The sequence below is a fragment of the Stigmatopora argus genome, chromosome 10 (genome assembly GCF_051989625.1).
Source record: "Stigmatopora argus isolate UIUO_Sarg chromosome 10, RoL_Sarg_1.0, whole genome shotgun sequence".
Taxonomy (NCBI): domain Eukaryota; kingdom Metazoa; phylum Chordata; class Actinopteri; order Syngnathiformes; family Syngnathidae; genus Stigmatopora; species Stigmatopora argus.
Genome location: NC_135396.1, coordinates 11,216,300 through 11,244,159, shown reverse-complemented (window position 1 = coordinate 11,244,159; position 27,860 = coordinate 11,216,300). Strand labels below are relative to the sequence as shown.

Genomic DNA, 27,860 nt, shown 5'->3' with positions numbered 1-27,860 from the left:
TTTGATTTACAGCAGTCGAAAAGGACGGTAATGCTGAAAACATGCAACTCCTCGATCAGATAAGATCAAATTACTAGATACTAGCCAATACTAAAATAGTCGTATCACGGGCCAATACTGATACTGAGTACCAGATCGGACATCAGTACTTTAACGTGCTAGAAAGTGTTTCCTTGTATGTATTAAAATACAATGTAATTTCATTTGTTGTTGTGTAGCTGTCGTTACACCAGCCAAATTGTGAAATCAATTGCACTATTATGGCGGAAAGATGAGAGGTTTGAACACAAGACATGCAGTATTTGACTAAAACCTCACTGATGTCATTTGGAAGTAACCCAAATCTGAGAAAACTGCCAGTGGTTATTCTTTCAGCAAGTGTCTGAAAGTTAAAAGACCAAAAAAGACTCCAAAAATGGTAGAAAACACAAACATGCACACATTTTCAGTATGTTATGCATTCAAAGAATCCCTTTAAAGAGTTAAAACTTGGCATCCTTTTGCCTGAGATTTTATCACTGTGTAAAACTACTCACTTCCTGGCCAACCCAAAGGCAGTTTCACTGTGGCTATATGAGCAGTTCATTTTTATAAATCCACCTTTTAAATCTTTTGCGGCTAGTATCAACATATAATTGACTCAAACGTTCACCATCATTATTTTTTCACTACTAACACTCACATCCTTATTTTTTTTCCCTCAAACTCACCATGGCCGCCTCGTGGTGTAGAGGTTCACTCGCCTGACCTCGATGCAGGCAAGCGCGGGGTCGAGTCCAGCTGGTGGCCGTATGATTGGGAGTGCAGATGGTCGATTGTCTCTCTGTGTTCCCCATGACTGACTGGCGACCAGTCTAGGGTGTAGTCTGCCTTTCGCCCAATGCCAGCTGGGTAACCCTAACCCCCGCAACCCTTTCGAGGATGGGTGGTATGGAAGATGAATGATGAACTTTCACCATCCTTATTTCTTTTCCTCAAACTTTCACCAAATGTTTAGGTTTTTGGACTGAAAGAAGTTTTTATTTTTATATGGATACTGATTGGTCGGATGAAAACACACTATTTTTGCAGCTAGTGAGACTGGAGCCAAATCAGCCTCTCAGACCTTTCAAGCAAAATGCCATCAAAACAATTCTACACTCTACAATTCATTGCAAATTCGACGCATGTGTATAATTAGAATTTTTGAACATTTGATTTACAGTGAGAATTTTTAAAAATAACTTCATGAATCACGAGCTGTCAAAATGCAACCTTCCCCCTAAATGAGACAATGACCTTCCAACCACTAATGCTGACTTTACCACAATTTGAAAATGTTGACTCTGTGTTTTGTAGAAGTTAGTAAAGGTTTTGTTTCAAACATAGCACATGTTTCAAACGGTTAAATTTAAGTCTGCATTAAGAGCAAAACTTAGAAATAAAGAAGAAAAATTCCCCCATCTCCATTGTGGTTGCTTTTCTGTCTCATCATTTCGTCAGCGCAATTTTCTAAGAGTCAGAGTTTTGACAGGCTGAGAAGGTAGAATGCAGTTTCAAAGGCTTAATACTTTTCCCTATTTATATCACTGCATGGTGACTAAAATTAGAAACTGCACATTAAATAGATAGACACACATCTATTCAACATGACAGTGTTTCTTAATTCAATTGTGCTCCCATATTAATACCCCTTCTAATTTGTGATTTGTATTCATTTTTTTCCTAAAATTACTACAGGGAGTTCTCAGGTTACGATGTTATCGCCCAACCCACCAAAAAAAGCTGGCTCGCCAACTGATGCTTGCCAATATAAAAAGCAATTACCATGAAAATTAAGCTTAACATAAAATGATCATGCACAAAGTAGATGAGTGTCCGATGACTGCATAGCAGGAGGGATGGGAAGAGGCTCTCCAGAGCATGGAGCAGCTTGCTACTTTTATGAAGCAAAAAAACCTGTTTAAAATGAATAAATAAGTAAAATCATATCCTGCGCTTAGACTATTGCGAATGTGTGTATTATGATGGTGATGTTGAAATGATACACATATTGTGAAGGCTTAACTCGCATGCTTATGTCTTCAATGATGATTGATCTTGGTTTTCTTTCTCCTTCTTCCCTATATGCCTATTTTTGTTATGTTTCCAGCCATATTAGAAGGAAGTTCATGTGCCCTCTGTGTTGTCTTGCACATTTTAAGCACCTACAGCAACATGTGAACACAAACTAGTGTGTAAAATCCTTTTACATTAGAGGACCTGATTACTGTTTGCAAATTCAGTCCAAGCACTTGAACTGTTATTCCTGTTTGGTAAAAAAAGTTTTGGCCACTTATAATTTGGTAATGAGCCTGAGACTTAGATCTTTGGCAATTGCAAAAAACCTCAATCAATAGTCACTCAGCCCTAACTACCTTTTGTCTTTTATTCATCAGATGCAACGAACCAGGCAATCTGTAGACGACGTCAACATCCCACAGAGTCATCGATATTAAGGAACTTTGAGGAACAGCAGGTAAGATCTAGATGTGGTGACTACTGTACTTGTATCTGTGATATTGCCCTTAGCCTCCTCAAAGTTAGAGTGAAACGAGGCTCCGGCGTGGCTTAGATCTAGGGAAGAGGGTTTGTTCTGACAAGCAGAGAATGTGTGCAAGTTGGCACACAAAGTTAATAGTTTTGCAAATTGTGCTTGACGGTTGATTAGTGGTGAGGTAGCAATGCTGCAACTTTGTGGAAGATAATCGATGAGAATTTCCCCCAATTAATTTTGGCATGGTTGGATTACTATTGAATAGATGTCTCACGTCACAGAATGAAAGTTACTCTCCCCATCCATATTTAACGTTTCATCCTTCACTGACAAGTAAGTAATCTACGTAGGTGCTGTGATCACTGCTATTTTTTTCCATCATGTGTTGTTTTGTTGGCTTAATTAGACCGACATCCTCCATTATCACTGGAGTAGTATAAAACCTGGGCATGGGTCGGGGTGAGAATCAGCAGCTCCAAATCTGAGACCATGGTCTTCAGTCGTTAAAAGGTGGAATGCCCTTTTCAGGTAATGGATGACCCATGTGGAAGAGTATCTCAGGGTTTCACTAGTGAGGAAAGAATGGAATGGAAAGATCTCAGCATTGTTCTGTCGTGGTGAAGAAGAACTTGAGCAAAAAAGTGAAGTTCTCTATTTACTGGTCAATCTACGTTCCTTACCTATGGCCACTAGATGTGGGTCCTTACCGAAAAAAAAAGATCCCAGATACAGGCTGCCAAAATGAGCTTCCGCAAGGTGTCCGGGCTCTCTCTTGGGGATAGAGTAAGGAGCTTGGTTACCGCCTATGGGCTCCGAGTGAAGGTGCTGCTCCTTCGTATTGAGAGGAGCCAGATGAGGTTGCTTGAGAATCTGATCAGGATCTCCCTGTTGATGTGTTCCGTGGACATCGCACTGCCAGTAGGCCGTGGGGCCAAGGCAGGACCAGCTGGGTGACTATATCTTTCAGCTCTTTGGAATGCCTTCGGATCCTCCCGGAAAAGTTGTGTGAAGTATATGGGGAGAGGTAAGTCTGGGCTTCCCTGTTGACGCTGCTGTGTAACCCGACCTCGGATAAGTGGGATAACATGGATGGATCGGAGACTAATATTTAAAAATTAGCTCTCTCTGCAAAATTTATTCCAGCAATTCAGTATTATATTTGTCTCGTCCCATCTTTCCACTATGACATGAAATGGGTTGAGAGGATCTTGAGTCTGCCTGACAGACAATTACATTTAATGTATGTTCTAACTTCCTACTTTAGTGGGTTATCTGCAGTCTGTTTGTTGCTATTGGCTGTCTTTTGTTTTCCATGCCAGTGTGGGTTCCAATGATGCAGCTTTGGCAGATGTGGTTATAATGAAGAAAGGTATTATAAGGTCAATAATTATATTCACGGCATTCACATTACTGATCCATACCACCGCAAATGCTTTAGACCTCCATGGCCAAAGCCAATAACAATAAAATGAGTAATATTTGATTTTAGTTGTTGAAGGCAAACCTTTTAAAAGGAAAATAAAAAGGAGCAACTGAACAGAAGGCTGGAAACTTTGGGCTACAGACTTGAGGCTGGCACCGTATTGGATTTTGACTCCTGCTCTCTACCACACTCAGAGGGACAGTCTCATCTCAGTATTTTCAGTTAATATGCATATCTAATATATTTGTGCAATGGCGGCTTCAGAGTAGTCGTTGCGCAATGGCATCTGGTAACTATGATCAACTCCCTTGATTAGATCCATAAAGTTTTCTTAGTACAAGGTACCAATCAGGAATATGCATTAGGTTACCTTGCGTGCAGCAGCTGCAGTAATAACTTTTGGGGCACTTCAAAGACTCCCCCTAATGAGTGACACTGTCAAAATGGTATACATATAATGTTTTGGAAGTCTTGGAACCTGAAAACTTCATACGATCTGTTATGTTTTCAGTTCATGTGATTGTGTAGATTTTTTTCTGATTGCATGTTACAAGAATTGTCGAGAAGTAAGTCTCCATGCTTGAAGCAGAAGTTGTCCCACCCACATTTGAGAACTTCCTTCTTTTTTTTAAACTTTTTTTGCAAGGTCAACCTAAAAAAATCTGCCAATGTTCTTGAGTCTCAAGAAGCACACTATATACCTACTGTGTGCAGTCTTTAGTAGGGTGGGTGGTGAGGTACATTTAAGGTTGCATCCAATTGCTTGAACTAAGAAGTAAATGCATAATATTTGTAATGAACTATATACTAATAGCATTATGATAGTAGTATTTCACCAAGCACATTCACAATACACATTGCACATACCATTTATTTCGATATCTTGCAGCTCTGTTATACAGTTGATTTAGAGATTTTCTCATGAGTGGAAAACATTGCCTGTGCCCACTCACTTGTAAAGCTTAATGATCGATATTACTAATTTTGTCTGTTTTACCTTTTAATAAAACAGATTTGTTTTGCTTTGGCAAAAAGCGATTTCGTCAAAAAACAATATAATCCTAATTCTAGTTTTTGTCAATCAGTAATCAAAACAGTAATGACTTAGTCCTTGTATATGCTGTATTGCCTGCTCTCACTAGATTAAATTGTCACAGTCAAATTACCATTTTGGCAAGCAGGAATTAAGTTTTAGTTTCTCATTAACGTTATACTTTTTATGAGACATGATTTTTAAAAAAGTGATTTAAAAAAATTGTAATTGAGAAGATTTATTGCATCTTGTTGTTACAGAATAACATTGTGATTGAGGGTTTTTTTTTGCTCTCTGGGCCTCCTTGTACCAGTTTCTTGGGATCATGTGTTAGAGCTCTATTTGAATAATGACTTGACATATGAGTGTTTGCAATAGCCACAGCTTTTTTCACCGACTTTTTTTTATCTGTTATCTATAATCCATTTTGTTTCTCTCATGTGAGCTGCAAGATCAGCTATGACAGTAACTGTAATTGATGGTGGTTTTGCGGAAAATCTGTTTATTTATATGTTACTGGAACTTTGACTGATTGATTGTGCACTGTTTTTCGTGCAGGGTTTTAAATGTGTACACAAGCCACCTGAGACTGTGGTATCCACACTACAAACTTCAGATGGTCATATGAGTGTCATTGGTTGTTGCAAGATGTGTTACTACTGACCCTTTTGCCCCCTCCAGCAGGCTCTGTGTGCGCGCACGGGTCGTGGATTTCTGAGGCCAAGCTGGTTGGGTTTCGTGTGTCCCTGTTTGTGTCCAAAAGAGAAATGTTGTAAGCAGTGCTGAATGGGTGAGCCAAGGGCAACACAAGGACAGTGTTTGTGTAGGGCACGGGACTGTCCTCACTGGCACGCACGTTCACATACACACACTTGCCAAAAACAGAGCCTTATTGTGGATGATCTTTCCAGTTTGGTCCACCCGTTACAGTTACGGCATTGTGTGACATTCAAACTGGCTTTTCTCTCATATTTCGTTCTCGTCTGTCGCACATCATCAGTCTCTGCTGAATTTATGTTGAATCTCAACTGTGAATGAATGAACATCTAGTAATCAAAAATGCCTCCGTTTTCAATGTTATCACAATTTTAACGTTAAATAAGAAATAAATGTTAACCAACAGTATTTTCCACGGTTTCATGCATAATGAGATTGTGCCTTGGATGAAGTGTATCCTCAGTGTAGCTTTTTATCGATTGCCATTGCGTTATTTTTCCCCCCCAGTGCATAAAAAAGCTCTTTGCAGTCTAGCTGGCCGAGAGGCACTTTTCTGAAGTTGCATGCCAGCAAATGTCAGCCTCCTCGGCTGGTCCTCATTCTGATTTTTTTTTCTTGTATGCCTCTGGATGACAAAAATGACAACACCCATCCAGTCAGCTGCATATTAATGTGAAATTCCCCAATTGCAGAAGAGCCCCAAAACTAAACTAACCTTAACTAAGGCAAGTAAAGTACTTTGAAAAATGACATTCTGTACAAGATCAATGCAAATTGTTGTGCAAATGTTGTGAGAAAGATTGTCAAATAAATGAAAACAAGACTTTGAATGCAGGTGATTTATTGATTATTTTTACATATTATTATTTATTTTAAATGCTGGAATAAACATGTAAATTGATGAGACACCATGTAAATAACCTAAACACATGCTACACCTCTGATTCAGCTCTCATCATCTCTTTATGAATGACATGGTGGGACTTTTTCACAGGCTGTTATTTGTCACTCACTTCCTGTCTGGTGTCGCCGCTTCCTTCCTAAGTGTGGGTGTGTGCTTATGTGTCACTAGAGATGTTTGGTGTAATGTGATGCTTTGTCCAGATTTGTTTGTGCCCTCACACATGAATTGTACCAACAAGAACTACACTGTCCTCATGAGTCAAATCCGTCAAATGTGTTGTCCATTTATCTAAGAATGACAATGAGAGCACGTTATTGGATTGATCACTTTGTATAAGGCTTTTGAAACGTATTTTCTGTTTTAGATAGTTGTGAAAAAATAATAATCACATTACTAGTATTTAAAAAAATAAATCACTCAGAAACTGCTGTTACAATCACATCATACCCACAGATGAGTTATCTCATTCTCAGTGTGGTGTGCAACTAAATATTTATCTGTGCAAATGGAATTCACTCTTGAAGCAATAAGACTAAAAAGGAAAAAACTAAACAAGATTTGAATTAATGAAACACAGAAGCAGCCTTATCGAGGTAACAAAACTGATTTTCTTTTTTGTTTAAACCAGTCATTGCTTGATGTGCAAGAAGGCAGCTCTTAGAAATCCAAAAATTGGCATTGAGTTCGGAAGGAGGGCATCTGAGTCGCTCGCGTCTCATTACCAACAGAGGGCGCAGAATTGAAGCGTAGTCGGAGAAAGTTTGATATGATAAAATATCCATTAACGAGCACCTGTGGCACCTAATTTATGATAGGCATGTCTGTGAATAGAGCATGACACAGCAGGCAGGTAGGAGAGAGGGAGAGAAGAGAGGCGCAGCTGCATCTGAGCCAAAATAGCCTGGTTTTAAATTGATTTCTTCATATCAGCTGGTCGAAAAAAAAGGCAGATACCGATATTCGCTAAATTGCCAAATATCGGTGCCGATAATCGGTCGATCTCTAATATTTTCACTGTGCTTACTGACATCATGGGTATTTTAATATTACAACCATTATTCTACTAACATTACTTATTATCTGATTGGATTGGGGGATTTTTATCATTTTTTTCAAGTTGTTACACAGCTAACGCATTTACTGCACATAGTATATGCAATTTAACCTACACAGTTATTTGACTTTTTGTGCTATTCACAGCTGTGCTTGTTTTTTCTTTTGTTTTTTTTCTTTGTTTTTTTCCAAGAAATAGAAGTTGTTTAATCCTACATTTGGACTGTTGAAAGTTCTTCAATCCTACATTTGGACTGTTGAAAGTTCTTCACTGGACGCATCATCAACACGACCACCGCAAAGCCTTCTGTTTTTAACATTCCATATTCACTCAGTCTCACATGCACAGTCACACTTGGTTGACACAACCAACCACAAAAACAGAGGGGGGCTGTGATTGTATTGAGATGAATCAGTTGTTGTGAACTTATTTTTTACACATTGTGGAAGATAGTGAAATAAAGCATTTGATGAGTATTAATGCACACAAACTGTAATTGACCTACTATTTACATCAGTTTGACGATATAAAATAAGATACATATGTAGATTCTTGACAAAAGCTTCTTAATGACAGTATCCTTACATCAGAGTTTGCCATAAATGAATCTGACGTCCGTTTCATAAAGAAAGAAGCAAACATTCGGAAAACAAAGATGACAGCCTTTTACACAGGTGACAAAAGTAGTCAACTTGCCTAAATCTTCTTCATAAGATACCTGAACTCCTGAATTATTAACTTTGCGATGTTCAGGCAAAAAAAATCAGTGCAAGGTAAAAAAATAGAAAACAAATAAATTAAAAAAATGTTTATATTTTGTCAAATACAGGGAAATATTGGTGTGTCTTTGGGGATCTTGTGTGTGGAGCGGGCTCATACAATCATTTTACGGATGCTAATGTTGACTCTAGCCCTTGAGGCTCCTTTCTTTTGTTGCTGCATTAATCTTGCAAAAGCATCTGCTCTCCCTGTATCTTCCCACTGAAACCTGACCTTTCAGCAGACCTCTGGCTTTCTTCCAACATCTTCTTCAATGACCCCACTCACCTGTATTTGTGCAGTGTGTGCATGGGCAATTTGTATGTGAGTTAGAGAGACAGAAGGGTAGTGAGTGCAATGGCATCACAGCATGAGCAGACACAGCAAGCTGTTTGGTGTGAAAACGTCATTCACAGACTATAATTAGCTCAGACATACTGTACGTACACATGCATAGATTGTTCAGGTCTTGTTTTCTCTATGGATCATCAGTCAGATGTGTCAGCTTTCATGTTTCTTTTTGTCTCTGCGATCATGCATGCACCCTTATAACATTACAGACTTTTTTTCCTGATTTCAACTGGTGGATCACAATGCAAATTGGGTTATTACATACAATATCAGACACTCCTACATGAGTGCATTTTGTCGCTAAAATTCTCAAGTATCTACTCGCTCATGGGATCAGTTATTTTAGTTGCAATTTTAAATAGACTTTTTTTGGTTCTCAAACTTCTGCTCAACCCTTTTGTTTTTGTTGTTGGTGGTGGTGGTAATGCACAATTGAGCTGGTATTAGAAGTAGTATTGTGAAAATGATTGAGAATATACAATACCTCTTAACTCTGCTTTGTTGTTTTACTTTGTGCGGCCCTAAATTTCAGGTTAAGGGTTCCCAGGACAACCCAGTTATTCACTGTGCACAGAACAACAAGCAAACAAACTGTACATTATATCCATTTGTCCCAGCCGATCGTCTAAGTGGCTCCAAATGCACTGCAGATATTTTACTATCATGAGATACTTGGGAAAACAGCAGCACATCTGCCGGTAGCTCAAGCACTTAGCTTAGAGCGTAAAGAACATTAGAGGTAATCAGGCCTGTCATTTCCACTGGGATGATTGAGCTGAAATGGACCTGTGGCCAAGTAGAGAACTTAATGTACAGGATCATCTGAGGCCAAGCTAATGAAGAAAACAGCAGGTGGACGTGGTATGTTAGAAATAGAAAACATTGAGAGTACCACAATTTCCACTTTATGGAAATGAGTAGAACACCTTGGATTTTATATGTACGTTTGATATAAAAAAATAGCTCTCTGACTGAATGTCAAGTGACATTACTATTCTGAGCCTTTCCTTCGGCAATTGCTTTCACTCCTACGTGACTGCAACTTATGGCTCTGTGTTATATCTACATGAGGCAAATATTTAGAATACTGTGTGATAATAACTTAGATCTATCTGTAATTTGTTGTGTTTACATGGTTTTTGCATGTGTTATGTTCATGGGGATTCGTGACCTGTTTCCGACGAGGGAAGGGCAGGCTGACTTAGTATGTTTGCTTAGTGGACATTCCACTGAGCACTGGCAATATCCCCATTTTTATATCCACCAGCACCCACAGGGACACTGGAACATTGATTAAATGGTCTCATGCATTATGTTGTTGTTAAAGAAAGAAATTCTTTCAAGCTGTTTACAGGAAATAGCAATGTACGGAATGATTTTAATAATATTAAGAATGTCTTGTATATTTCCGTGAGTTTTTGATGATCATTGAATGATTCTAGAATGTGGGTTATTGGTACTTTTACTCCTGAAATACTTGAATTGAGTGAAGGTTTATCCGTAATCCTGCGCATACATCAATATTGACATGTGCTGAAAAGGAATGTTTTTCACCGCTTGTACACCCCACAATAAAGACTTCAATATATGTACACTTGCAGTTAAAAGAATTTATACTATCTTTCTTGGGCTATTTACAGGTCCTTATGGTTGAGGTGGTGTGTGGTGCCCCTTGCCATGCCTCCAGCCATGACAGACCTCCTGGACATATGGGCAGACCACTCGCCGTTAGCTGGTCATGCCCCGGACCAAGTAACGGTGGACTTTCTGCTTCCCACTGGTATCTACATTCAAATGGATGTTCCTCGCGATGCTACCTTTCAATACATCAAACTAGTAAGTGGAGTTTGTTTGTTATTGGCATTGTTAGTCCAACCTTGGAGGTTTGTGGAATCATGTTTCCTTATTCTATTCTAAAAACCAATTTGCTTCTCAGAACATTTATACATCAACAAAGCGTTAGAGAACAGAAGCCACTATTCATTATAAAGCATTGCCTCCATCTTTAGGACAACCTCAGTAATGCCCAGGCTGGTGCCAGAAGTCACCTGGGATAGGCTCTAGCACCCCCGCTTCCCTTTGGAGGATAAGCGGTTCAGAAAATGAATGAAAATATATATACATACATATACTAAATACATATATATGCATTCACAGACATTTCTAATGCCCAACTCAGACAATAGGACATATATTCATAAGGTTGTAAGGTTAGATGTGTCCCCTTTCCACAGATTTCTTCTGAGTTCATTATTTTTTTTCTCCTTTGTAGCTCCTATGGAAACAGGCTCAGACATTCCCATTGTTTCCTGCCTTGGGCGAGATGGAAAGCCACATGTTCGAATGTGTCAACCAGACGGCTGTCCACGAAGAACTAGAAGATGAAACCAGGAGACTTTGCGACGTTCGTCCCTTCTTACCAGTTCTGAAGTTGGTGACACGCAATTGCGGCCGAGCAGAACGGCTGCTGGATTCAAAAATAGGCATACTTATTGGCAAGGGTAAGAAGTTCTCCTTCAAGACATGTTTTAGTAAACAAGTCAACCTCTCACATGGATCACATCATGTATGAGGATGACATTTTATAGAAATTTTAGCAAATAAATTATCACAGGATTACAGCATGCATTGAGCGCTTCCTCCTGGTAGCACTTTTACTAACATCTAACAGGCAACCACTTGTCAGCCGTCTTGTCTGTAACATTGTGTAATCATTGAACCAGTTGCCTGATAGAATATCATATTAAATACTAACTGGGCATGGCTTACAATCCATGCCAGTTCCCATAATTCAAGGCTGTATTGAAGTCCCGTGGTAAGAAGTCATGTGGATTGCATATGCATGAATCTTCTCCATTTGTAGGATACGGACTATACAGTATAATTTATACTTTACTTGTATTCAGAACTGAACTTGCTCTTTCACAAAAAAATTGAAGACATACGATTATCTTCAATATAGTAACTACTGTTATGCTATAGTGGAAAAGTAGGTGAGATGCAGAAACCTTAAATGCCATCATGTTACTTTCATATCAAGGGAGTATTATGCTGAAAAACAGTTTTTTTATTGATGTGGACTAATAGAAGTTCAACACAAAGCAGAGTCAAAAGGTTTAATCACCCAAACACCATTTCTGGCATTCGGTCCAGCATCAACATTTGGAGGTTCCTGTTTAATTCCACCGAAGAATCTGGCACGTACCTCTGCCTTTTTAGGCCAAAAGGATGCTTGTAATGCTAAAGTTTGTTACTAATTTGTTTTGGTGTGACATTTAAGCTGAAGGTATCCAAATATTTAATGTACTTTGAATGAATACTGAACAAATAAATGAATAAATAATAATAAAAATTAAAAAATCTATTTGAAGGAAATCCTTCATAGACATGAGCCAGAGGATAGACTCTTTGTCAACTTATTGGAATTATGGATGCCACGTATGAGCACAACCTTTTTGTAATATGCTAAAGGTATATCACATACATTACTGGGAGAGAAAAAAACCATTCCGTTCGTTTTTCACATTTAATGTCCATCTTGAGTGGTGTACTTAACTGACTCTTCTGCTCATGGTAATTCAATATTATTTTTAAAAGCAATTTTTGTTTAATAAGTCAACTGTTTTTTTCTCCACATTTTCTATAGGCCTCCATGAACTTGATGGCATGAATGACCAGGAAGTAAAGGACTTTCGCATTAAAATGTCTCGCATCAGCGAAGAAAGAATGCAACGTCTCCAGATGATGACATGGACAGAATGGCTGCATGAATGTTTTTCGCCACAAATCGAGCCAAGGCTCATCAATGATGGACTCAGTGACCGCTCAGTTGATCTAAAAGTCACCATCCACGTTGACCAATCTCAAGTAAGCTTCTACAGCCAATTGGTACAGGCATAACATGTGAGTTACGGTATACAGCGGTTTGTTTGAAGAGCGTCAATGATTGCCGGTCAATTGGTGAGCAGTTTAACAAAAACATCAGACACGCTTTCATGGGGTACACTATACAAAAATCCGTCAATCACAGAGCTAACAGTCACATATTGGCACCTTTGGCCATGGACGTCTTCACATTAAGTATATTTGCAAATGGCAAAAAAAATGTTAAAATGTTATTCCTCTAAGGCTGTATGGAATCATATATGTAGTGTACCCAACAGTAAAACATAAAAACATTGTCAAAGGGCAAACTTTTTATATTCCACAAAGTTTGTAGCCACTTGTCATGGTGGTATTGAGAACAACTGGTAAGCCATGTGACACGGATAAATGGGTCAGAAGTAACATTATAATTATGTCATACTCCGAGAATTTGTCAGGGAACTCAGTGGACTGAAACCCTTACTGTGGCCTTTCTATTTCCCTCAGTATTCCATTCTTTGTGTGTTACTCTCTCCCTCTAGACCGGTTTTGTTTTTCATAACCATGGTAACAATCCTCAAGACCATTACAGTATTCTACACAATGACAAGCCATTTGTGCACAAATGAAAACTGGCAGGAAGTCTTATTTGGGAGGCCAGACACAATAACTGTAATATGGGCAGGAAGTCTCTTATTGTTGTAAAGTGAGCATGGTCATTAATGATGGTGAGTCCTTCTTTAGTGGGACTATTATGAGATTGATTTAGTGGTTAACCAATAGCCACGCCCATATGCACTCTTTTCTTGCCTTACTGGATTTTGGCATTTGTATTGATCTCATTCAAACTTAAAAATTACCACGGTTTGTTTTTATGCACACCCCCTCCGTTCCAAACGGGTATGTCCATTTATTAATGCAATTCTGTTTAATCGCCCGGAAATTATAATTCCATCTCAGGAATCGGGTCAGTACAGAGCTATAATTAGAATACAACAGTAAGCCGCGCAATTTTGTTCAGAATGTGTTAATGCGTCTTTGTGACTTAATTTTGAAACAAGTGTCATTATGACTTTTAATACTTTTATTGTTTGTTTGTGTGGTGTGTCTTCAGCAGTTACATCATGTAGATAGATTCATAAAAGAGAATAGTTGCTTATAAATCTGTCTAAATGTGCATGTGAGAAGTAGAGCTTGAGGTTTGAGATGATAAACATAATCATGGTTTTTTTCGCTCTCTTTTAAAGGATTCAGCCAGTCTGAGAGTGCCTGCATCCTGCAACCCCGCCGAGCTGATGGAACTAGCCTTGAGGAAGTGGTTGACCACTCATGGACACGAAGAGGAGGCATGGAAAGGACAATATGTCCTGAGAGTCAGCCGTTGCATGGAGTTCCTCTGTGGAGATCATGCTCTTTGTGAATACAAGGTCAGTTTGTACATTTTGTTTCTGTTTGGGTTTTTTTAAAATTGAGATTAAAATATAAAATTTAAGAGCAACGAACGAAAAAGGCTTAATAGCTCATATCGTTATTATTTCTGTACATTCAATTGAACGAGGCCTTTTGAATATATGTGCTTATCTTGTTGTCGATTGCATGAATCTTGTCTTGTGTGTAGTACATACGCACATGCATACAGGCAAAGGAATCGCCGCATCTCACCCTGGTCTCCACCAGCACAGTCAAGGCCATGTTTGAAAAGGAAATTGCTGCAATTGGAGCAGTAGTCAGTAGGAAGTCTTCCAACCCACCTATGCCTCTACCTCCTAAAAGAAGGGTTCCCGTGGTGAGGAGACATACAGACAAACTATGACAAATCCTACTCACATTCATACCCATGGAAAATTTAAACTCCTCAAAGAGCCAGACTTTTATGTCGAAAAAAAGTTGTTCAAAGTATTTGAGTCTCCAAATTGCAAATTTCACATGCATCTGAAGATGGAGATGATAATGATTAACCACAACAAATGACATCGCTCAAAATTATAGCCATTCCTGTGACAACTGCGGTGACAATTGTGATGTCAGCTATACCCATGCTCTAAAACTATTATAGACAAGAACACAGGCAGATGGGACAAAGGGTATTACTGATGTCATAAGATAGTGTGGGCAATTTGGAATACTAACATTGGATTTTAAAATAGTATAATCATTGATGAAACATCTGCCCACTTTGACCACAGCCACTTATTGGAAATATTGGCTTACACATTTTTTGTATATCTCTGAAAAATGGCATTCTGTGAAGGTTTTATTTCTCAATTTACCAAACGAGTTGGAACAATTACGCTAATGTGCATATTTTGGGAATATTGGGAAAAAGGTATATGACAGTATATATTGCTGATATATTGATTGTATTTTCCTCCTCCTACAGCAAGCAAACACTTGTGTATGGGAAGTGCCAAACCCATTTAAGATAGTTCTATTGAAAGGCAGCAAGGTGAATGCAGAGGAGACTGCTAAGGTATTTTTTTTTTCCATATTTATGACAAATGTAACTTATGCCACTAAATGAGTCTGTTAGTAAGAAAAGAATCATCATTGTTCAGAAAACTCACAATAACTGTAGTTGTTTTTACAGAATAATCCAAAAACAAGGGTTTCCCATCAAGCAAGATTTACAAAGTGATGAAAAAACATAACAAACATAACTTTTTATACCATAATGGGAAGTCTCTAATTGAGGGTTGCAGAATATGAGTGACTAAAAAAAACGTGGCTCCCAAGTTATCTGCCAAGATAGACATTGTATTATGTGATTTTTACACTAAAAGACATTTAATAGCGTGTAACAATAATAAATAAAATCCATAGAAAAGCCGCAGAGTTCAGAGTAGGGGAAAAGGATTATAGTCTACAAATTACTATATTTATATTTAGCCACTCTAGTCTTCCGTTTGGGTTTCACTTCATTTACCAAAACACATTTGTTTGTGGTGGTGTTCAGGTCCAAGTCCGGGCTGGGCTTTTTCACGGAAGTGAGCTGCTTTGTAAACCAGCTGTAAGCAGTGAGAGCAGCGGCCGTTCAGAGCACACATGGAAAGACAATATATTAGAGTTTGACCTCTCAGTCTCTGACCTGCCAAGGATGACGCGCCTCTGCTTTGCCATCTATGCCGTCATGGATAAGGTCAAAAAGCAGAAGTCCACCAAAAATACCCACCCAAACAAATATCAGACCATTCGCAAAGCAGGGAAAGTGGTAAGAAGTCAGCTGGTCGACAAATATTCCCTTTTATGTATACTTTTGTACTCATAATTTGTGTCGTTGTGTTCTAGCACTACCCCATAGCCTGGGTTAACACAATGGTGTTCGACTACAAAGGTCACCTAAAAATGGGGGATATTATCCTTCACTGCTGGTCTTTGTTTCCTGGTATTGTAGTCAATTATTGGCCTGTTTATTTGATATTTGATTACACTGAACAGCTAGCTAGTCAAGCAAGGGAATAATGAAATGAATCCAAATATTTTGTGTCAACAGATGAACTTGAAGAGATGCTCAACCCCATAGGAACTATTCAGACCAATCCGTACACTGAAAATGCCACAGCTCTGCACATCAATTTCCTAGAATACTCACCAAACCCCATCATTTTCCCCCCATTTGACAAGGTCATAGTATACAATTGTGCCGTTGTATCAGTTACAGTCATTAAAATATTTTAACCTCATTTTTGACCCATGACTAGGCTTTATTTTATGTGGTGTTATATGTTTTACTCTACTAATTTATCCTTTCTACTTGTTTACAGATCGTAGAAAAAGCTGCAGAAATTTTTCGGGCGAATGAATGTTCACCTATGGTGAGTGGGGGTGTAGTTGTTTATACAATATAAAGCCAAATTGAACCAAAAAATCAGGCAACACTGGCAAAGAATGCTGTTTAATATGACTACTGTAGGTAGATCAATTGATGTTTTTCTCCACTATTATTAATCAGAAAAGAAAAAAAAATGTTGTTTTTTTTGTTTATTGTTTTTTGCTTCCCCAAAAGCAAGATTCTTAGTGCTGGGATGCACTTCAGCATTCCTTTGAATATATGAATTGGTTGAGTTTAATTTTCAAAGCTCTAAAAGTGTTTACACATGTCTTTTAAAAATGAAAATGTCCATATAAATCCAAATATATATTTTTGGTGTGTGGGGTGGGACTGCTGTTGTTTGCCATGTGCTTGTCATTTATACTAACTGCAATCACCTTTCTACCATCTCTTTGAAATATCCTTGTCCCTTTGCAATCTCTTACACTACATGATCTTCCTCAGGGTCGTGGAGGTAAAAAGTTCTATATTGAGCTGAAGGAGATCATGGAACGAGATCCCCTCTCTCAGCTGTGCGAGAATGAGAAGGACTTGATCTGGACATTACGCCATGACTGTCGAGATAATTTTCCTCAGTCGCTGCCTAAGCTGCTACTCTCTGTTAAGTGGAGCAAACATGAGGACATGGCCCAAGTGAGGATATTTTTTTTAATACTACAAACATGAGGAAAAAAAACACCCTGTGCCTTGATACTTCAATGAACATGTTATTACACAAGTAGATACATTGCACTTAATTTTAATTACAAGCTGGGGAAGAGGATAAATGAATACGAAATGAGTCAAGTAGATCAAATTGGATGCTAGTTTCCTATTTTTAATTATTTTTTTAAAGGTAATATGTTAATCAGCTGTCCGTATTTAAACTAAATCAAAGAATTGCTTACTTTTTGGTCATATTGGGAAAATAAATTGTAAAATTAATATTAAAAATCAAAATGAAAATAATTTACCTTCTACAATTTTAATAGGAAAATATTTAAAATCACTCAGCATTATTTGCATACCCTCAGCCTAAACATAAATGTTCAAAAGTTGAATTTAATGTTGTGTTTTCTGTTCATTTGTGCTTCTCAGTTGCAAGCGCTGCTTCAGACTTGGCCCAAACTGTGTCCAAAAGATGCGCTGGAGCTTCTGGATTTTAATTATCCAGATCAATATGTCAGAGAGTATGCGGTGCGCTGCTTGCACGAAATGAGGTCAGAGTGAAGACTCCCAACACTTTAAAAGGATCCTACTCTGATGAGGACTGAAAATTTGAAAGAAAATAACAGAAGAATAAGAAGATGGTGAAGGCATTGCAAATATTGACAAGTGGAGGAAGATAAAAAATAAAAATAAAATAAAAACCTTACTGAAAGCCCACCTCTGGCCGGCTGTGTCAATATTTCCAAAGTCTGCATCATATTTATCTTTTCTTCTCTTTTTCATCAAGATTTTCAGTCTTCATGAGAATAGGAACTTGACATAACATTGATTCTTGCTTCTCCCTTGGTCTTTAGTAATGAGGAGCTGTCTCAGTACTTGCTACAGTTGGTGCAGGTGTTGCGTTATGAGCCTTATTATGACTGCGCCCTTACCCACTTCCTGCTGGATCGAGCCCAGGCGGACCGCAAGATAGGGCACTTCCTCTTCTGGCACTTGAGGTATTTTTTTGTTTACCTCCTAGAGATCAACTTTCTTGTTTATGTTATCGATGTTCTTTAATTTCTCATGAATTGGATTTTGAATATGTTCTCTCTGCTACCACCTGCAGGTCAGAAATCCATATGCCCGCTGTTTCAATTCAGTTTGCCCTCATGCTTGAAGCCTACTGTAGAGGCAGTATTCCTCATATTGAGGTTCTAAAAAAACAGGTAGAGTATATATTTTTTAAATGTTTTAAATCACATGAAACCATTTTAACCATATTCATGAGTTTCAAACAGTAATTTATGACAAACCAGCATTGTACACAACTACTCTCGAAGTGATCGTATTAGTTCTATGGTATTTATAGCCTGTCATGCTGACGGAAGCATAGCATCACCCTTCGGCCCTTTAACCTTTGCCCTCTGCACCACTTTGACAGTCGGTCCCATGGAAGTCTTCCTCTTCAACTCTGTCATGCATTAGCAACTTCCTTTTATAAAGAGTAGACATACTGGGATGTTGCTGACTCGAAGTTTATTGAGAGAGTATACATGCTTTCAACACTTTTGCTAGCGCAATTTGTCAATGTTTGCACAGTTCCTGGTACAACCGAATATGCTCCTGGAATTCTATTACTGGAGGCACGTTTATTTAAAAAAAAAAAAGAAAGAAAAGAAGCACAGTATAACTACACTCCAGTTGTGGTGAACAACATTAAACATACTTGATTACTTTCATTTGGAATATTTTCCTATCAGGTGGAAGCTCTGAGTAAACTAAAGTCGGTGAATGAACTGATTAAACTGGGAACCATGAAGAATGCTCGGAGTAAGACAAAAGAGGCGATGTTGACCAAGGAAGCCATGATGACTTGCCTAAGGCAGAGTGGCTACTCGGAGACTCTGTCTGACCTGCACTCTCCACTAAATCCCAACATCCTGCTTTCAGGCATGAAGTGAGAGAAGCAAAGAATTCAGACCAAAGTTTGACTTTTTTTTTTTTTTTTTTTTACATGCTCAATTCTTTTTTTTTTGTCAGCGTGGAAAAGTGCCGCTACATGGACTCCAAGATGAAGCCACTCTGGATTGTGTATAACAACAAGCTGCTGGCGGGAGACACTTTGGGAATCATCTTCAAGAATGGAGACGGTAGGAGAAGTTAGAAGAGAGGATTTAAAACTCAGCTATATTTACAATATAAACTCATTTTCATCGGTTTTAACAATAGGAATCAAAGGAACACCAAAACACAATTTTAATATCCATCAAAAAGTTGAAGTCCGTGGATCCCAAACAACTTGTATAAATAATTAATGTACCAATTTTATTCTCATAATTTTATGATTTTTTTTAAATTCTCCATAGATGATTTCAATCTCTTAATGATACACATTTTTAGGGGTGGTTACACAGACTTTACTTTGCCCAAGTTGATGCCCATTAAAACGAAAAAACTTCCAGTTCACGTTAAATTAAAAATAAGCAACAAAATGACCGTAATCCTTTGATATTACGATTTGAATCTTGGAAAATTTACAACATGGATTTATTGTTCCTCATATTTCAATTTGGAATATCTGGAATATTCCAATGTATGAGTGACTTATTGGCACCTCATTTCCCGCAACACACCTGATCATCCGCAGCACTGGACCACTGTCTTAGAATATGGGTTTCAAACACATCTTTGTCATGGGTCACATCGTAGTTATGGCTTCCTCGGGAAGGGCATTATGCCTGCCACCAGGGCTTCCGTGATCAATAGACAACTGTTTTGATAATGAATTGTCTAGAGACATCGTATCTAAAAATTGTCATCCTCTTATCTGGCCCCTAGGCTTTGAGTTTTAAAGTACTGTAAAGTTTCCACACTTTTTTTCCCTGTTAGTTTTCTTTCTCATTTCTTTTTTTCCCCCTAGACCTAAGACAAGATATGTTGACGCTGCAAATTTTGAGGTTAATGGATTTGCTATGGAAGGAGGCTAATCTGGATCTCAGGTGAGTGTGTGGCAATTTCGCTCTTAATGTTTATTTTCAGCTTTCGTAGGTCAGCACACCGGTGGCTCCATTGACCAATGGGAGCTTTGCGTTGGCACATCCCAATTTATATGGAGGCGACATTAACTCTAGCGCTGCTTTAGTCATGATTTTTCTTTTTATTAGACTCCCTTGCGCATGCCGCATATTCTTATTGATTAGCAACGGTGTAACGATGTTTTTAAAATATTTTAGATACTTATTGTACTTAAGAAGCGTTAAAATGAGAAAAAATGCACATTTATTTTACTTTTAAAGTCTGGGTATGACTCTCAACAAATTACATTTGAAAATATGACTTGTTTATGGCTTAGTCCAAAAGGTTCCCGACCTCTTCTCTAATAGGGAATGGCAAAGAAGAAGAAGCACTCCACTACTTCATGTACTCTAAACTTTCATGCACACCGATATGCTATACAGTCCAAGACAAACATATATGCACTTTTATTTCATTAAAACCAAATCCAAACTTGTTTAGTAATGACTGTCTCCAACCAAAATGGAAATCTGGTCTTGTGTGTGTGTGCGGTCAAAAAAAGAGCATTTTGATCACTGATTTAATAGCTTCAAACCTTCTTTTTTTATTTTGTGTCATGCAGGGTTGTACCATATGGTTGCCTAGCGACAGGTGACCGAGCAGGGCTGATTGAAGTTGTGTCATCAGCTGACACAATTGCCAACATTCAGTTGACCAGCTCTAATGTGGCAGCCACTGCTGCTTTCAACAAAGATGCTCTGCTTAACTGGCTCAAAGAACGCAACTCGGGGTACAATTTTTGCTAGAGGATTATCTATGAATTGTTTTGTTGTGTTTTTTTTAAATAAAAAATACTTCATTTGGTCCATTCAAACAGGGATGCCCTTGACCGGGCCATTGAGGAATTCACCCTGTCATGTGCAGGCTACTGTGTAGCCACATATGTCCTTGGCATTGGGGACCGCCACAGTGACAACATCATGGTTCGCAGCACTGGACAGGTTGGAAAAATGAAATATTCTATTTACATTATTAAATTATAGTTAATAGTCTGGTATAATTGTTTTTGAACTCATATTTTTGCTTTTGTTTCTGCCCATCAGCTCTTCCATATAGACTTTGGTCACATACTGGGTAACTTCAAGTCAAAGTTTGGCATTAAAAGAGAGCGAGTGCCATTCATCCTAACGCACGACTTTATCCACGTCATACAACAAGGAAAAACAGGTTACACTGAAAAATTTGCCAGGTAGGTTTGTTTCACTTTGTGCTTTATCAAAACTCAACAAAAACTCTCCATTGTAAAAGTGCTGTGTGTCTGTTCCCATTAAATATATTATATGAAAATAAGCTATAATGATTCTACATTAGTTCTTTATTTTAAAACCAAATTAAATTCTACCTCTTGCCAAACGTGACCCAGGATAAGGGAGCTATCAGGTAATCCCACTCAATTCAGATGTGCCATAAAGAAAATCAATGGACTTTTTCACCAATAATATTAAACAAACCAAGGGGAAACTCAGCATTCCGTACATTCAGCTTTTTAAATAAAATGCGTAATTCTCTCTTTTTCCATCAGGCTTCAGAATGGCTTATTTTCTCTCTATTCCTACTCCATAAAGATAGCTTTCGCTTATTGCTGCAGTCTGCATAGTTACCGCTAAGTGGCAGCATAGACTGTGGAATGACCTTTCAGGATCACTAAATTTACCTTTGGAGTAAGCCTGACAAATCTGGGTCTTGCCCAAGCATAGTCTGTTGATGTTTGCAAGATATAATCATTTGTTTAGTTCTTACCAATTATTTTTCTAATATAATCTAGGAATCAACCCATACACAAGATCAGTAACTCAGAATGACATGAGACAACGTTTGCTCTTATACTGATAATTCATGTCATGTTTAACGAATACTGCAGATCCATCTTTGTCTCTTTAATTCTCAATGAAGTTTCACCACATATGAATCTGTGTTGGCAGTTTCCGGCAGTACTGTGAGGAGGCCTATCTCATCTTGAGGAAGAACGGAAATCTCTTCATCACGCTGTTCGCTCTTATGCTTACTGCTGGCTTACCTGAACTCACTTCAGTCAAAGACATCCAGTACCTGAAGGTAATGAACATATTTTATCATGGGATTATTTCTATTTTATTTACTTCTATCGCACGTCAATACTGTGGAATTGACTATCGATCAAATTTCAGTGTAGTTGGAATAAATCACCATTTGTAAGATGATTACCTTTAAGGCAGAAGCCTAAGCAAACAACATCCAACTAATGAAACCTATTACGTGTACACTTAATGTATTAAAGCATTATAGAGATGTGTTGGGCAAGTCTTGGTTTGTGAAGTATGCATATAAATAACATTAGTCCTAATGATAATAATACATTTTATAGCAATGCAGTCTGTATCTACTTTGAGAGTTCTTGTTGGTTGATTGACAGTCAACTTATTTTAAGTGACTGTGCAAGGTTGTTGGATATTACCACATGCTAATCATTCATAAAGTAGTAGCTGGCTCTCAATAGTTGTTGTATTAATACTATAACCTGAGAATCCCTTCCATACAGTCAGTATGAAATCTCATTTATTCATCATTTAATGTTGTTGTTTACTTGGTGTCTGTCTTGTTTTTACTATTCTGATGTAAATACAATATGAATTTTTTTTTTTCTCTCAAAGTCCTCTCTGAAATTACAACATTTTGTTATCTTCTTCAAAATGGCATTTTTTCTATGAGGAATCCAAGTTCTGACCACATCGATATTTTGCATGGTCCCCCTCTGCATAGGATTCCCTGGCTCTGGGCAAAACAGACGAGGAGGCACTTAAACAATTTCGCCAGAAATTTGATGAGGCCTTGAGGGAGAGCTGGACAACCAAAGTCAACTGGATGGCCCACAATGTAGCCAAAGACAACCGCTCTTAGAGCACCACAGGGTTGAAAGCAAGGTTGCACCTACATAACAGGCTCATCCTTTGTAGCTTTTTTAGTTTACAGGTGGTGGATTTGACACGTGTAGAAGTGAATGACCCCCTGGTCAAACCACACCCCTGAATCCTTTGAACATTCCTCAACCTTATAGGACCATCACAGCAGGATATGGAACTTGACATTGGGGCTGAACGTGTACCCCATTCTTGTGAGTGGATTGTATTTTTTTTTTATATTGAGATGTCTATTCCTGCTCACCTCGTTCCAGAATCATAAGATTTTGAGGGAAATTAGCCTTTTGTTTTGGGCTGACTTGAATCCATTTGAACCATTAGGCACTGGAACATTTTAGAAATCTGAGATGTTTTGGTGTTTTATTTTTTTGTTTTGTTTTTAATTATTATTCCCAAAATGCATCCATGTCCAAAATTATACTTGCTATTCCTTAGAAATACACAGTATATACATATATAGTACTATATGTGTGTGTGGGTGTGAGGGTAGACGTATATGTGTATATATACACGTTTATATTTATACATACACGTGTCAATATCAACATCAAATGGGCTCATTTGCTGAGAAATGGTAAAAAGCAAATATTTATCGCCGACGTTATCTATGAATGTGCAAATGTTTCCCACTTTGGTAGCAATTTTTTTATGCACAATTATTTTTACACTTGACGCATCAGTGTCTGTGTATTTTGTGCAATATCCATTAATGAGTTTATGCATATCCACATGTTTAAAACCCTCAGTCTGTTTTTTTCTGTACAGTAGATTACATCCCAAGGCATCGACAGTCTTAGACACTGAATATTTGCAAATGTACAAGCTTTTATTGTTTCCTTTTCATCATGGGAATTCCAGTAATATGTTTTATTAATTAAAACTTCCACTGTGCTGCATTTCCTCCTGTTTTACATATATTATTGTGGGGATTGTGTACATCTTTTCCTTGTTTATTAAATGCTGTCATCTTCCTACAGGCTCAAAGCATCACATTGAATATTCAAGCTTGCAAGATGGTATGGTCTCACTGAAATGTTTTATCAAAGCAATCTGTTCCTTGTTATAAAAAAGTTTGGCCACTCCTGATCATTTTAAATATTGCCCTTTATAAAGAATTGCTATATTGGTTCAGCATTCTCAATGATTCATTCATTTATTTTCTGAACTGCTTATCCTCACAAGGGTTGCAAATCGGCTGGAGTACAACATTCTCAATTAGCCATCTCAGTCCCCAAACCTGAATATTATTGATAACCTGTGTTTTGATTTATAGCGATCATCCATGTTTGGAAACAACAAACCTAACAGAAAAGGAGAATTTTTGTAACAAATGGCCCAAATTACCTTCAACCAGAATCTTGGGCCCTCATTGAAAGCTATAAAAAAAACATTTAGAAGCTGTTGTTTGCAAAAGAAACATCTGCTAAATTTTAATGTGATTTTTCTATTTGGTTGCCCAAATTCATACACGTGACTTCTTTTATTTAAATAATTATTGCACACGTTCTACAACTTCTAGCAAATACGAATGTGATTTTACCCAGAATAACAGTTAACCCTACATCCCATATGATGCTTGAGTTGTATTTTTTTTCAGGAAGGGAACAAAACTCTTTGGACAGCCCATCTGTGAGGCATGGCATGCCGAATTACAAAAATCCACCTTAAAATCATGATTTATTAGAAATGTTCATGCTCCGAGCAGGAAATGTACTGTTTGCTGCTTTGAGTCAATACAAATTGCATCATTGAGTCCCCTAAAAGTGCCTTCACACTTATGAACAATGTAAAGCCTTGAATCAACCTTGCAGGCATGTATTTTGCCAGATGTAGCACCCTATAACTTGGGAGTGACTTGTAAACTGTTCACTCTTGACGTAAAGCAAGACACGCAGTTCAGTAGAGGGTCACGTTTTTACAAAGGAAACACTGTCCATTGAAAATACATTAACCAAGTCGAAATTGTTTTGTCTAAGCACCATATCAGATTGAGAAAAATGTCATCAGGCCTCTCATAATATGACTATTTTTCTACTAAAAGAATGACCATGAATCTCATTCCTACTCTTTTTTTTTTTTTTCTCTCTTCCTAAATACTTAATTGTAAATTGCCGATGTTGAATAGGTTTTCTTTTTATATCTTTTTAATATGTACTCTATTATACTATATGTATAGATATACAGATATATCTATATACTAGGTTGAAAATTTTTTATGCTATTGGAATACTTGCAACCCAACAATTTACACAAAAGAAGCTGTCTCAACAAATCTCGTAAAGTATACGTATTACCAAGAGGATTTCTGGTTAAATAATCTTGATAATCAGGTCTGCATTCAAAGCTCTGAGCCTGCCCACATGGTGACTCACTTTTTTTTGACAATTCCACCCACCAGTGTAATGATGTGATGTTATTAAAAGAATAAAGTCAGGAGAGCGTTGAGTGGAGAGAACATTGAATGGAGATCATTTCACGGGCTAATACAATACTGTGCCAACGGAAACTGGAGCAAACCATCTGAATGCTCCTCTTCATGAGTCAAGTTTACAGAAAAGACCTGTTACTGCAGAAACACCCAAAATAATCAGCTCGCACAGACCGGGGATGTTCCACTCAATAGTAACAAAATTGGAAGCAATAGACCTCCCCGCTGTGCTTTCGAGCCTTTTGGGACGTAACCTGGAAATTTTTAGCTTCCCAGCATGACACTGCTGAAAGTGGTGGATGCACGCAAGCAGTGAAAGAGGGTGGATGTGAGAGACAAGTGCTAAGTGGACCCCAGGCTGGCCGGCAGCAGGTTGGAGTGTTGTCCAGACCCTGTCATCTAGTCAGCAAGTATGAGTCTGAAATTCTGCTGTTTACTTTCTTGGCTTTCTTGGAGTGTCAAATATGGTGTTGTGGCTACCATCTCAGCATATGAAAAACAACACGTGCTCATGATTTACTAATTTCTCTGCATTCCGCCCATAAACAATATGGATTTCAGTATGCCACTGGCATCATGAAAGAGCAACAATTCGCGATGCAATTCTAAATGGGGGCGGAACATCTTGAACTGTCTGGAGATGATTCCAACTCATTGGACACATTAAGGATGACGCTTAATACAAATATTTATCCATCTGAAATTTTACAATAGCCCCCCATGCACACCCTGTTTATACACATGGGGTGTTTAACTAGAACATGATGAGAGGCCGCATACAGTGGTTAGACCACAAACAACAAACACTGGAGAACAAGTTTAAATCTTTCACTAACCTTGAAAATATATTTTTCCGAATGTAGGAGAAACATTAGGAAAACTTAGGATAATAATTATAATTATCCTAATAAACAATCATTATTGTTAAGTTCAGACCTTCATCTGTGGCGTTTACATTGTTAATACTTCTATCAATAGAAGTATGTATGTAAATGAATAGATCACCAATAGATCTGGATTTTGAACTTTATTGGAATTTGCGAGTCCAATGTCTGACACATAAAAAGTTGTGTCAAGGCTGCAATGGGTCGATGAAAGTTACGAGGAACTAGGAATTCCTTTTTAAGGAGAAATGTAAGTCGCTCACTCAGCGAATGGTGTAAACTTGAATAGCCAATCGCCATTCAGCTATTTGGGTGACTCGCCGTTAGGGTTAGGCTAACCCTAACTCTAACCCCTAACCGTTAGGGGTGACGGTTAGGGTTACTGAAAATGGAAATAACACAAGTATTAGTGGAAATTACATAAAAGCAAAAGTATGATTTACAGTCCAACCCAAATTCCAACCCTAACCCCGTATGACTTGCAGTCTGACCCTAACCCTTAACCGTTAGGGTTAGGTGATTGAAGAGGGAATGTTAAAAAAACATTCGATGCACAGGTAATAAGTCAAAATATGTTTTTATGTTTCTTTTTCCATCTTCTCATTGGTGGCATTATTTCTCCTTTATATAATAATAATGTAAATGAAGGCCTTATTACAAGGCTTGTTTGGTACATGGCAGGGTCTCCCACCGCATTACTATCCCCAAAATCTAAAAAAGCTTAAAACAAAATCAAAAAAATACTGCCAGGACAGAGGGAATATTCTATACGTAGGCTGGGAGACCAGCATCGGGCTAATGGGGCCATCTTTATTATTATTCTTTTTTTTTTTTTTTTTGGACGGACAGGCCCGTCAACAGCAGCGTCATCCGGAGAGGCAATCAACGGGTGCCAGGGAGAAGCTCGGATGCCCTCCAGTTAAGTGCTACATGTTTGGGTAAAATTAAGTGCCAAAGTTAAAAAATAAATTTGCACTACAATGAAAATATAAAAAAAGATAATAACAATAATAATATAACCAAGCCATGTAAAAATCACACAACACACTAAAATATGCTAAATATATAAAAGTGATTTTAAAACATTGGCTCTTAAAATGAATGTAGAAGGAAGGTGCAATTGAACAACCCCCCCAAAGGCTAGGGTTGGGGTTAGGGTTAGACCAGGGATGGTCAAACCGGTCCTCGAGGGCCGCTGTGGGTGCAGGTTTTTGTTCCAACCAATATAGCGCAGACAGTTTAACCAATGAGATTTCTGCAGAAAACAAGAAGCACCTGACTGCAATCCACTGATTGCACTTGTACGACACCAGATTGGTGAAAAGGTGCCCTCTCAATGTGTTGGAATGAAAACCTGCACCTTTGTGGAATAGTTTGCCCACCCCTGGGTTAGACAGTAAATAATACATTTGCTTTTATGTAATTTCCACTCGCAATGCGCTATTTAGGAGTCTCAACTAGCCCTAACTCTAACTCTAACCCCAAACCGTTAGGGGT

At 38.1% G+C, this 27,860-nt stretch overlaps 1 protein-coding gene across 1 annotated transcript in view; it reads left to right on the top strand.

Moving 5' to 3' along the window:
• Window positions 1-24,182, top strand: part of pik3cb (phosphatidylinositol-4,5-bisphosphate 3-kinase, catalytic subunit beta) — a 29,571-nt gene extending 5,389 nt beyond the window's left edge. Inside the window, exons 2-24 of the mRNA XM_077611748.1 lie at window positions 2,418-2,497; window positions 10,397-10,592; window positions 11,029-11,257; window positions 12,403-12,623; window positions 13,868-14,047; window positions 14,239-14,406; window positions 15,001-15,090; window positions 15,574-15,828; window positions 15,906-16,002; window positions 16,111-16,241; window positions 16,382-16,432; window positions 16,894-17,082; window positions 17,527-17,648; window positions 17,952-18,095; window positions 18,206-18,305; window positions 18,840-19,036; window positions 19,120-19,229; window positions 20,000-20,078; window positions 20,717-20,884; window positions 20,972-21,095; window positions 21,198-21,343; window positions 22,077-22,209; window positions 22,894-24,182. Of these exons, the coding sequence (XP_077467874.1) occupies window positions 10,434-10,592; window positions 11,029-11,257; window positions 12,403-12,623; window positions 13,868-14,047; window positions 14,239-14,406; window positions 15,001-15,090; window positions 15,574-15,828; window positions 15,906-16,002; window positions 16,111-16,241; window positions 16,382-16,432; window positions 16,894-17,082; window positions 17,527-17,648; window positions 17,952-18,095; window positions 18,206-18,305; window positions 18,840-19,036; window positions 19,120-19,229; window positions 20,000-20,078; window positions 20,717-20,884; window positions 20,972-21,095; window positions 21,198-21,343; window positions 22,077-22,209; window positions 22,894-23,031 (3,231 nt within the window). The 5' untranslated portion in view covers window positions 2,418-2,497; window positions 10,397-10,433 and the 3' untranslated portion in view covers window positions 23,032-24,182. The remainder of the gene's footprint in view (window positions 1-2,417; window positions 2,498-10,396; window positions 10,593-11,028; window positions 11,258-12,402; window positions 12,624-13,867; window positions 14,048-14,238; window positions 14,407-15,000; window positions 15,091-15,573; window positions 15,829-15,905; window positions 16,003-16,110; window positions 16,242-16,381; window positions 16,433-16,893; window positions 17,083-17,526; window positions 17,649-17,951; window positions 18,096-18,205; window positions 18,306-18,839; window positions 19,037-19,119; window positions 19,230-19,999; window positions 20,079-20,716; window positions 20,885-20,971; window positions 21,096-21,197; window positions 21,344-22,076; window positions 22,210-22,893) is intronic.
• The last annotated feature ends 3,678 nt before the right edge of the window (window positions 24,183-27,860 follow it).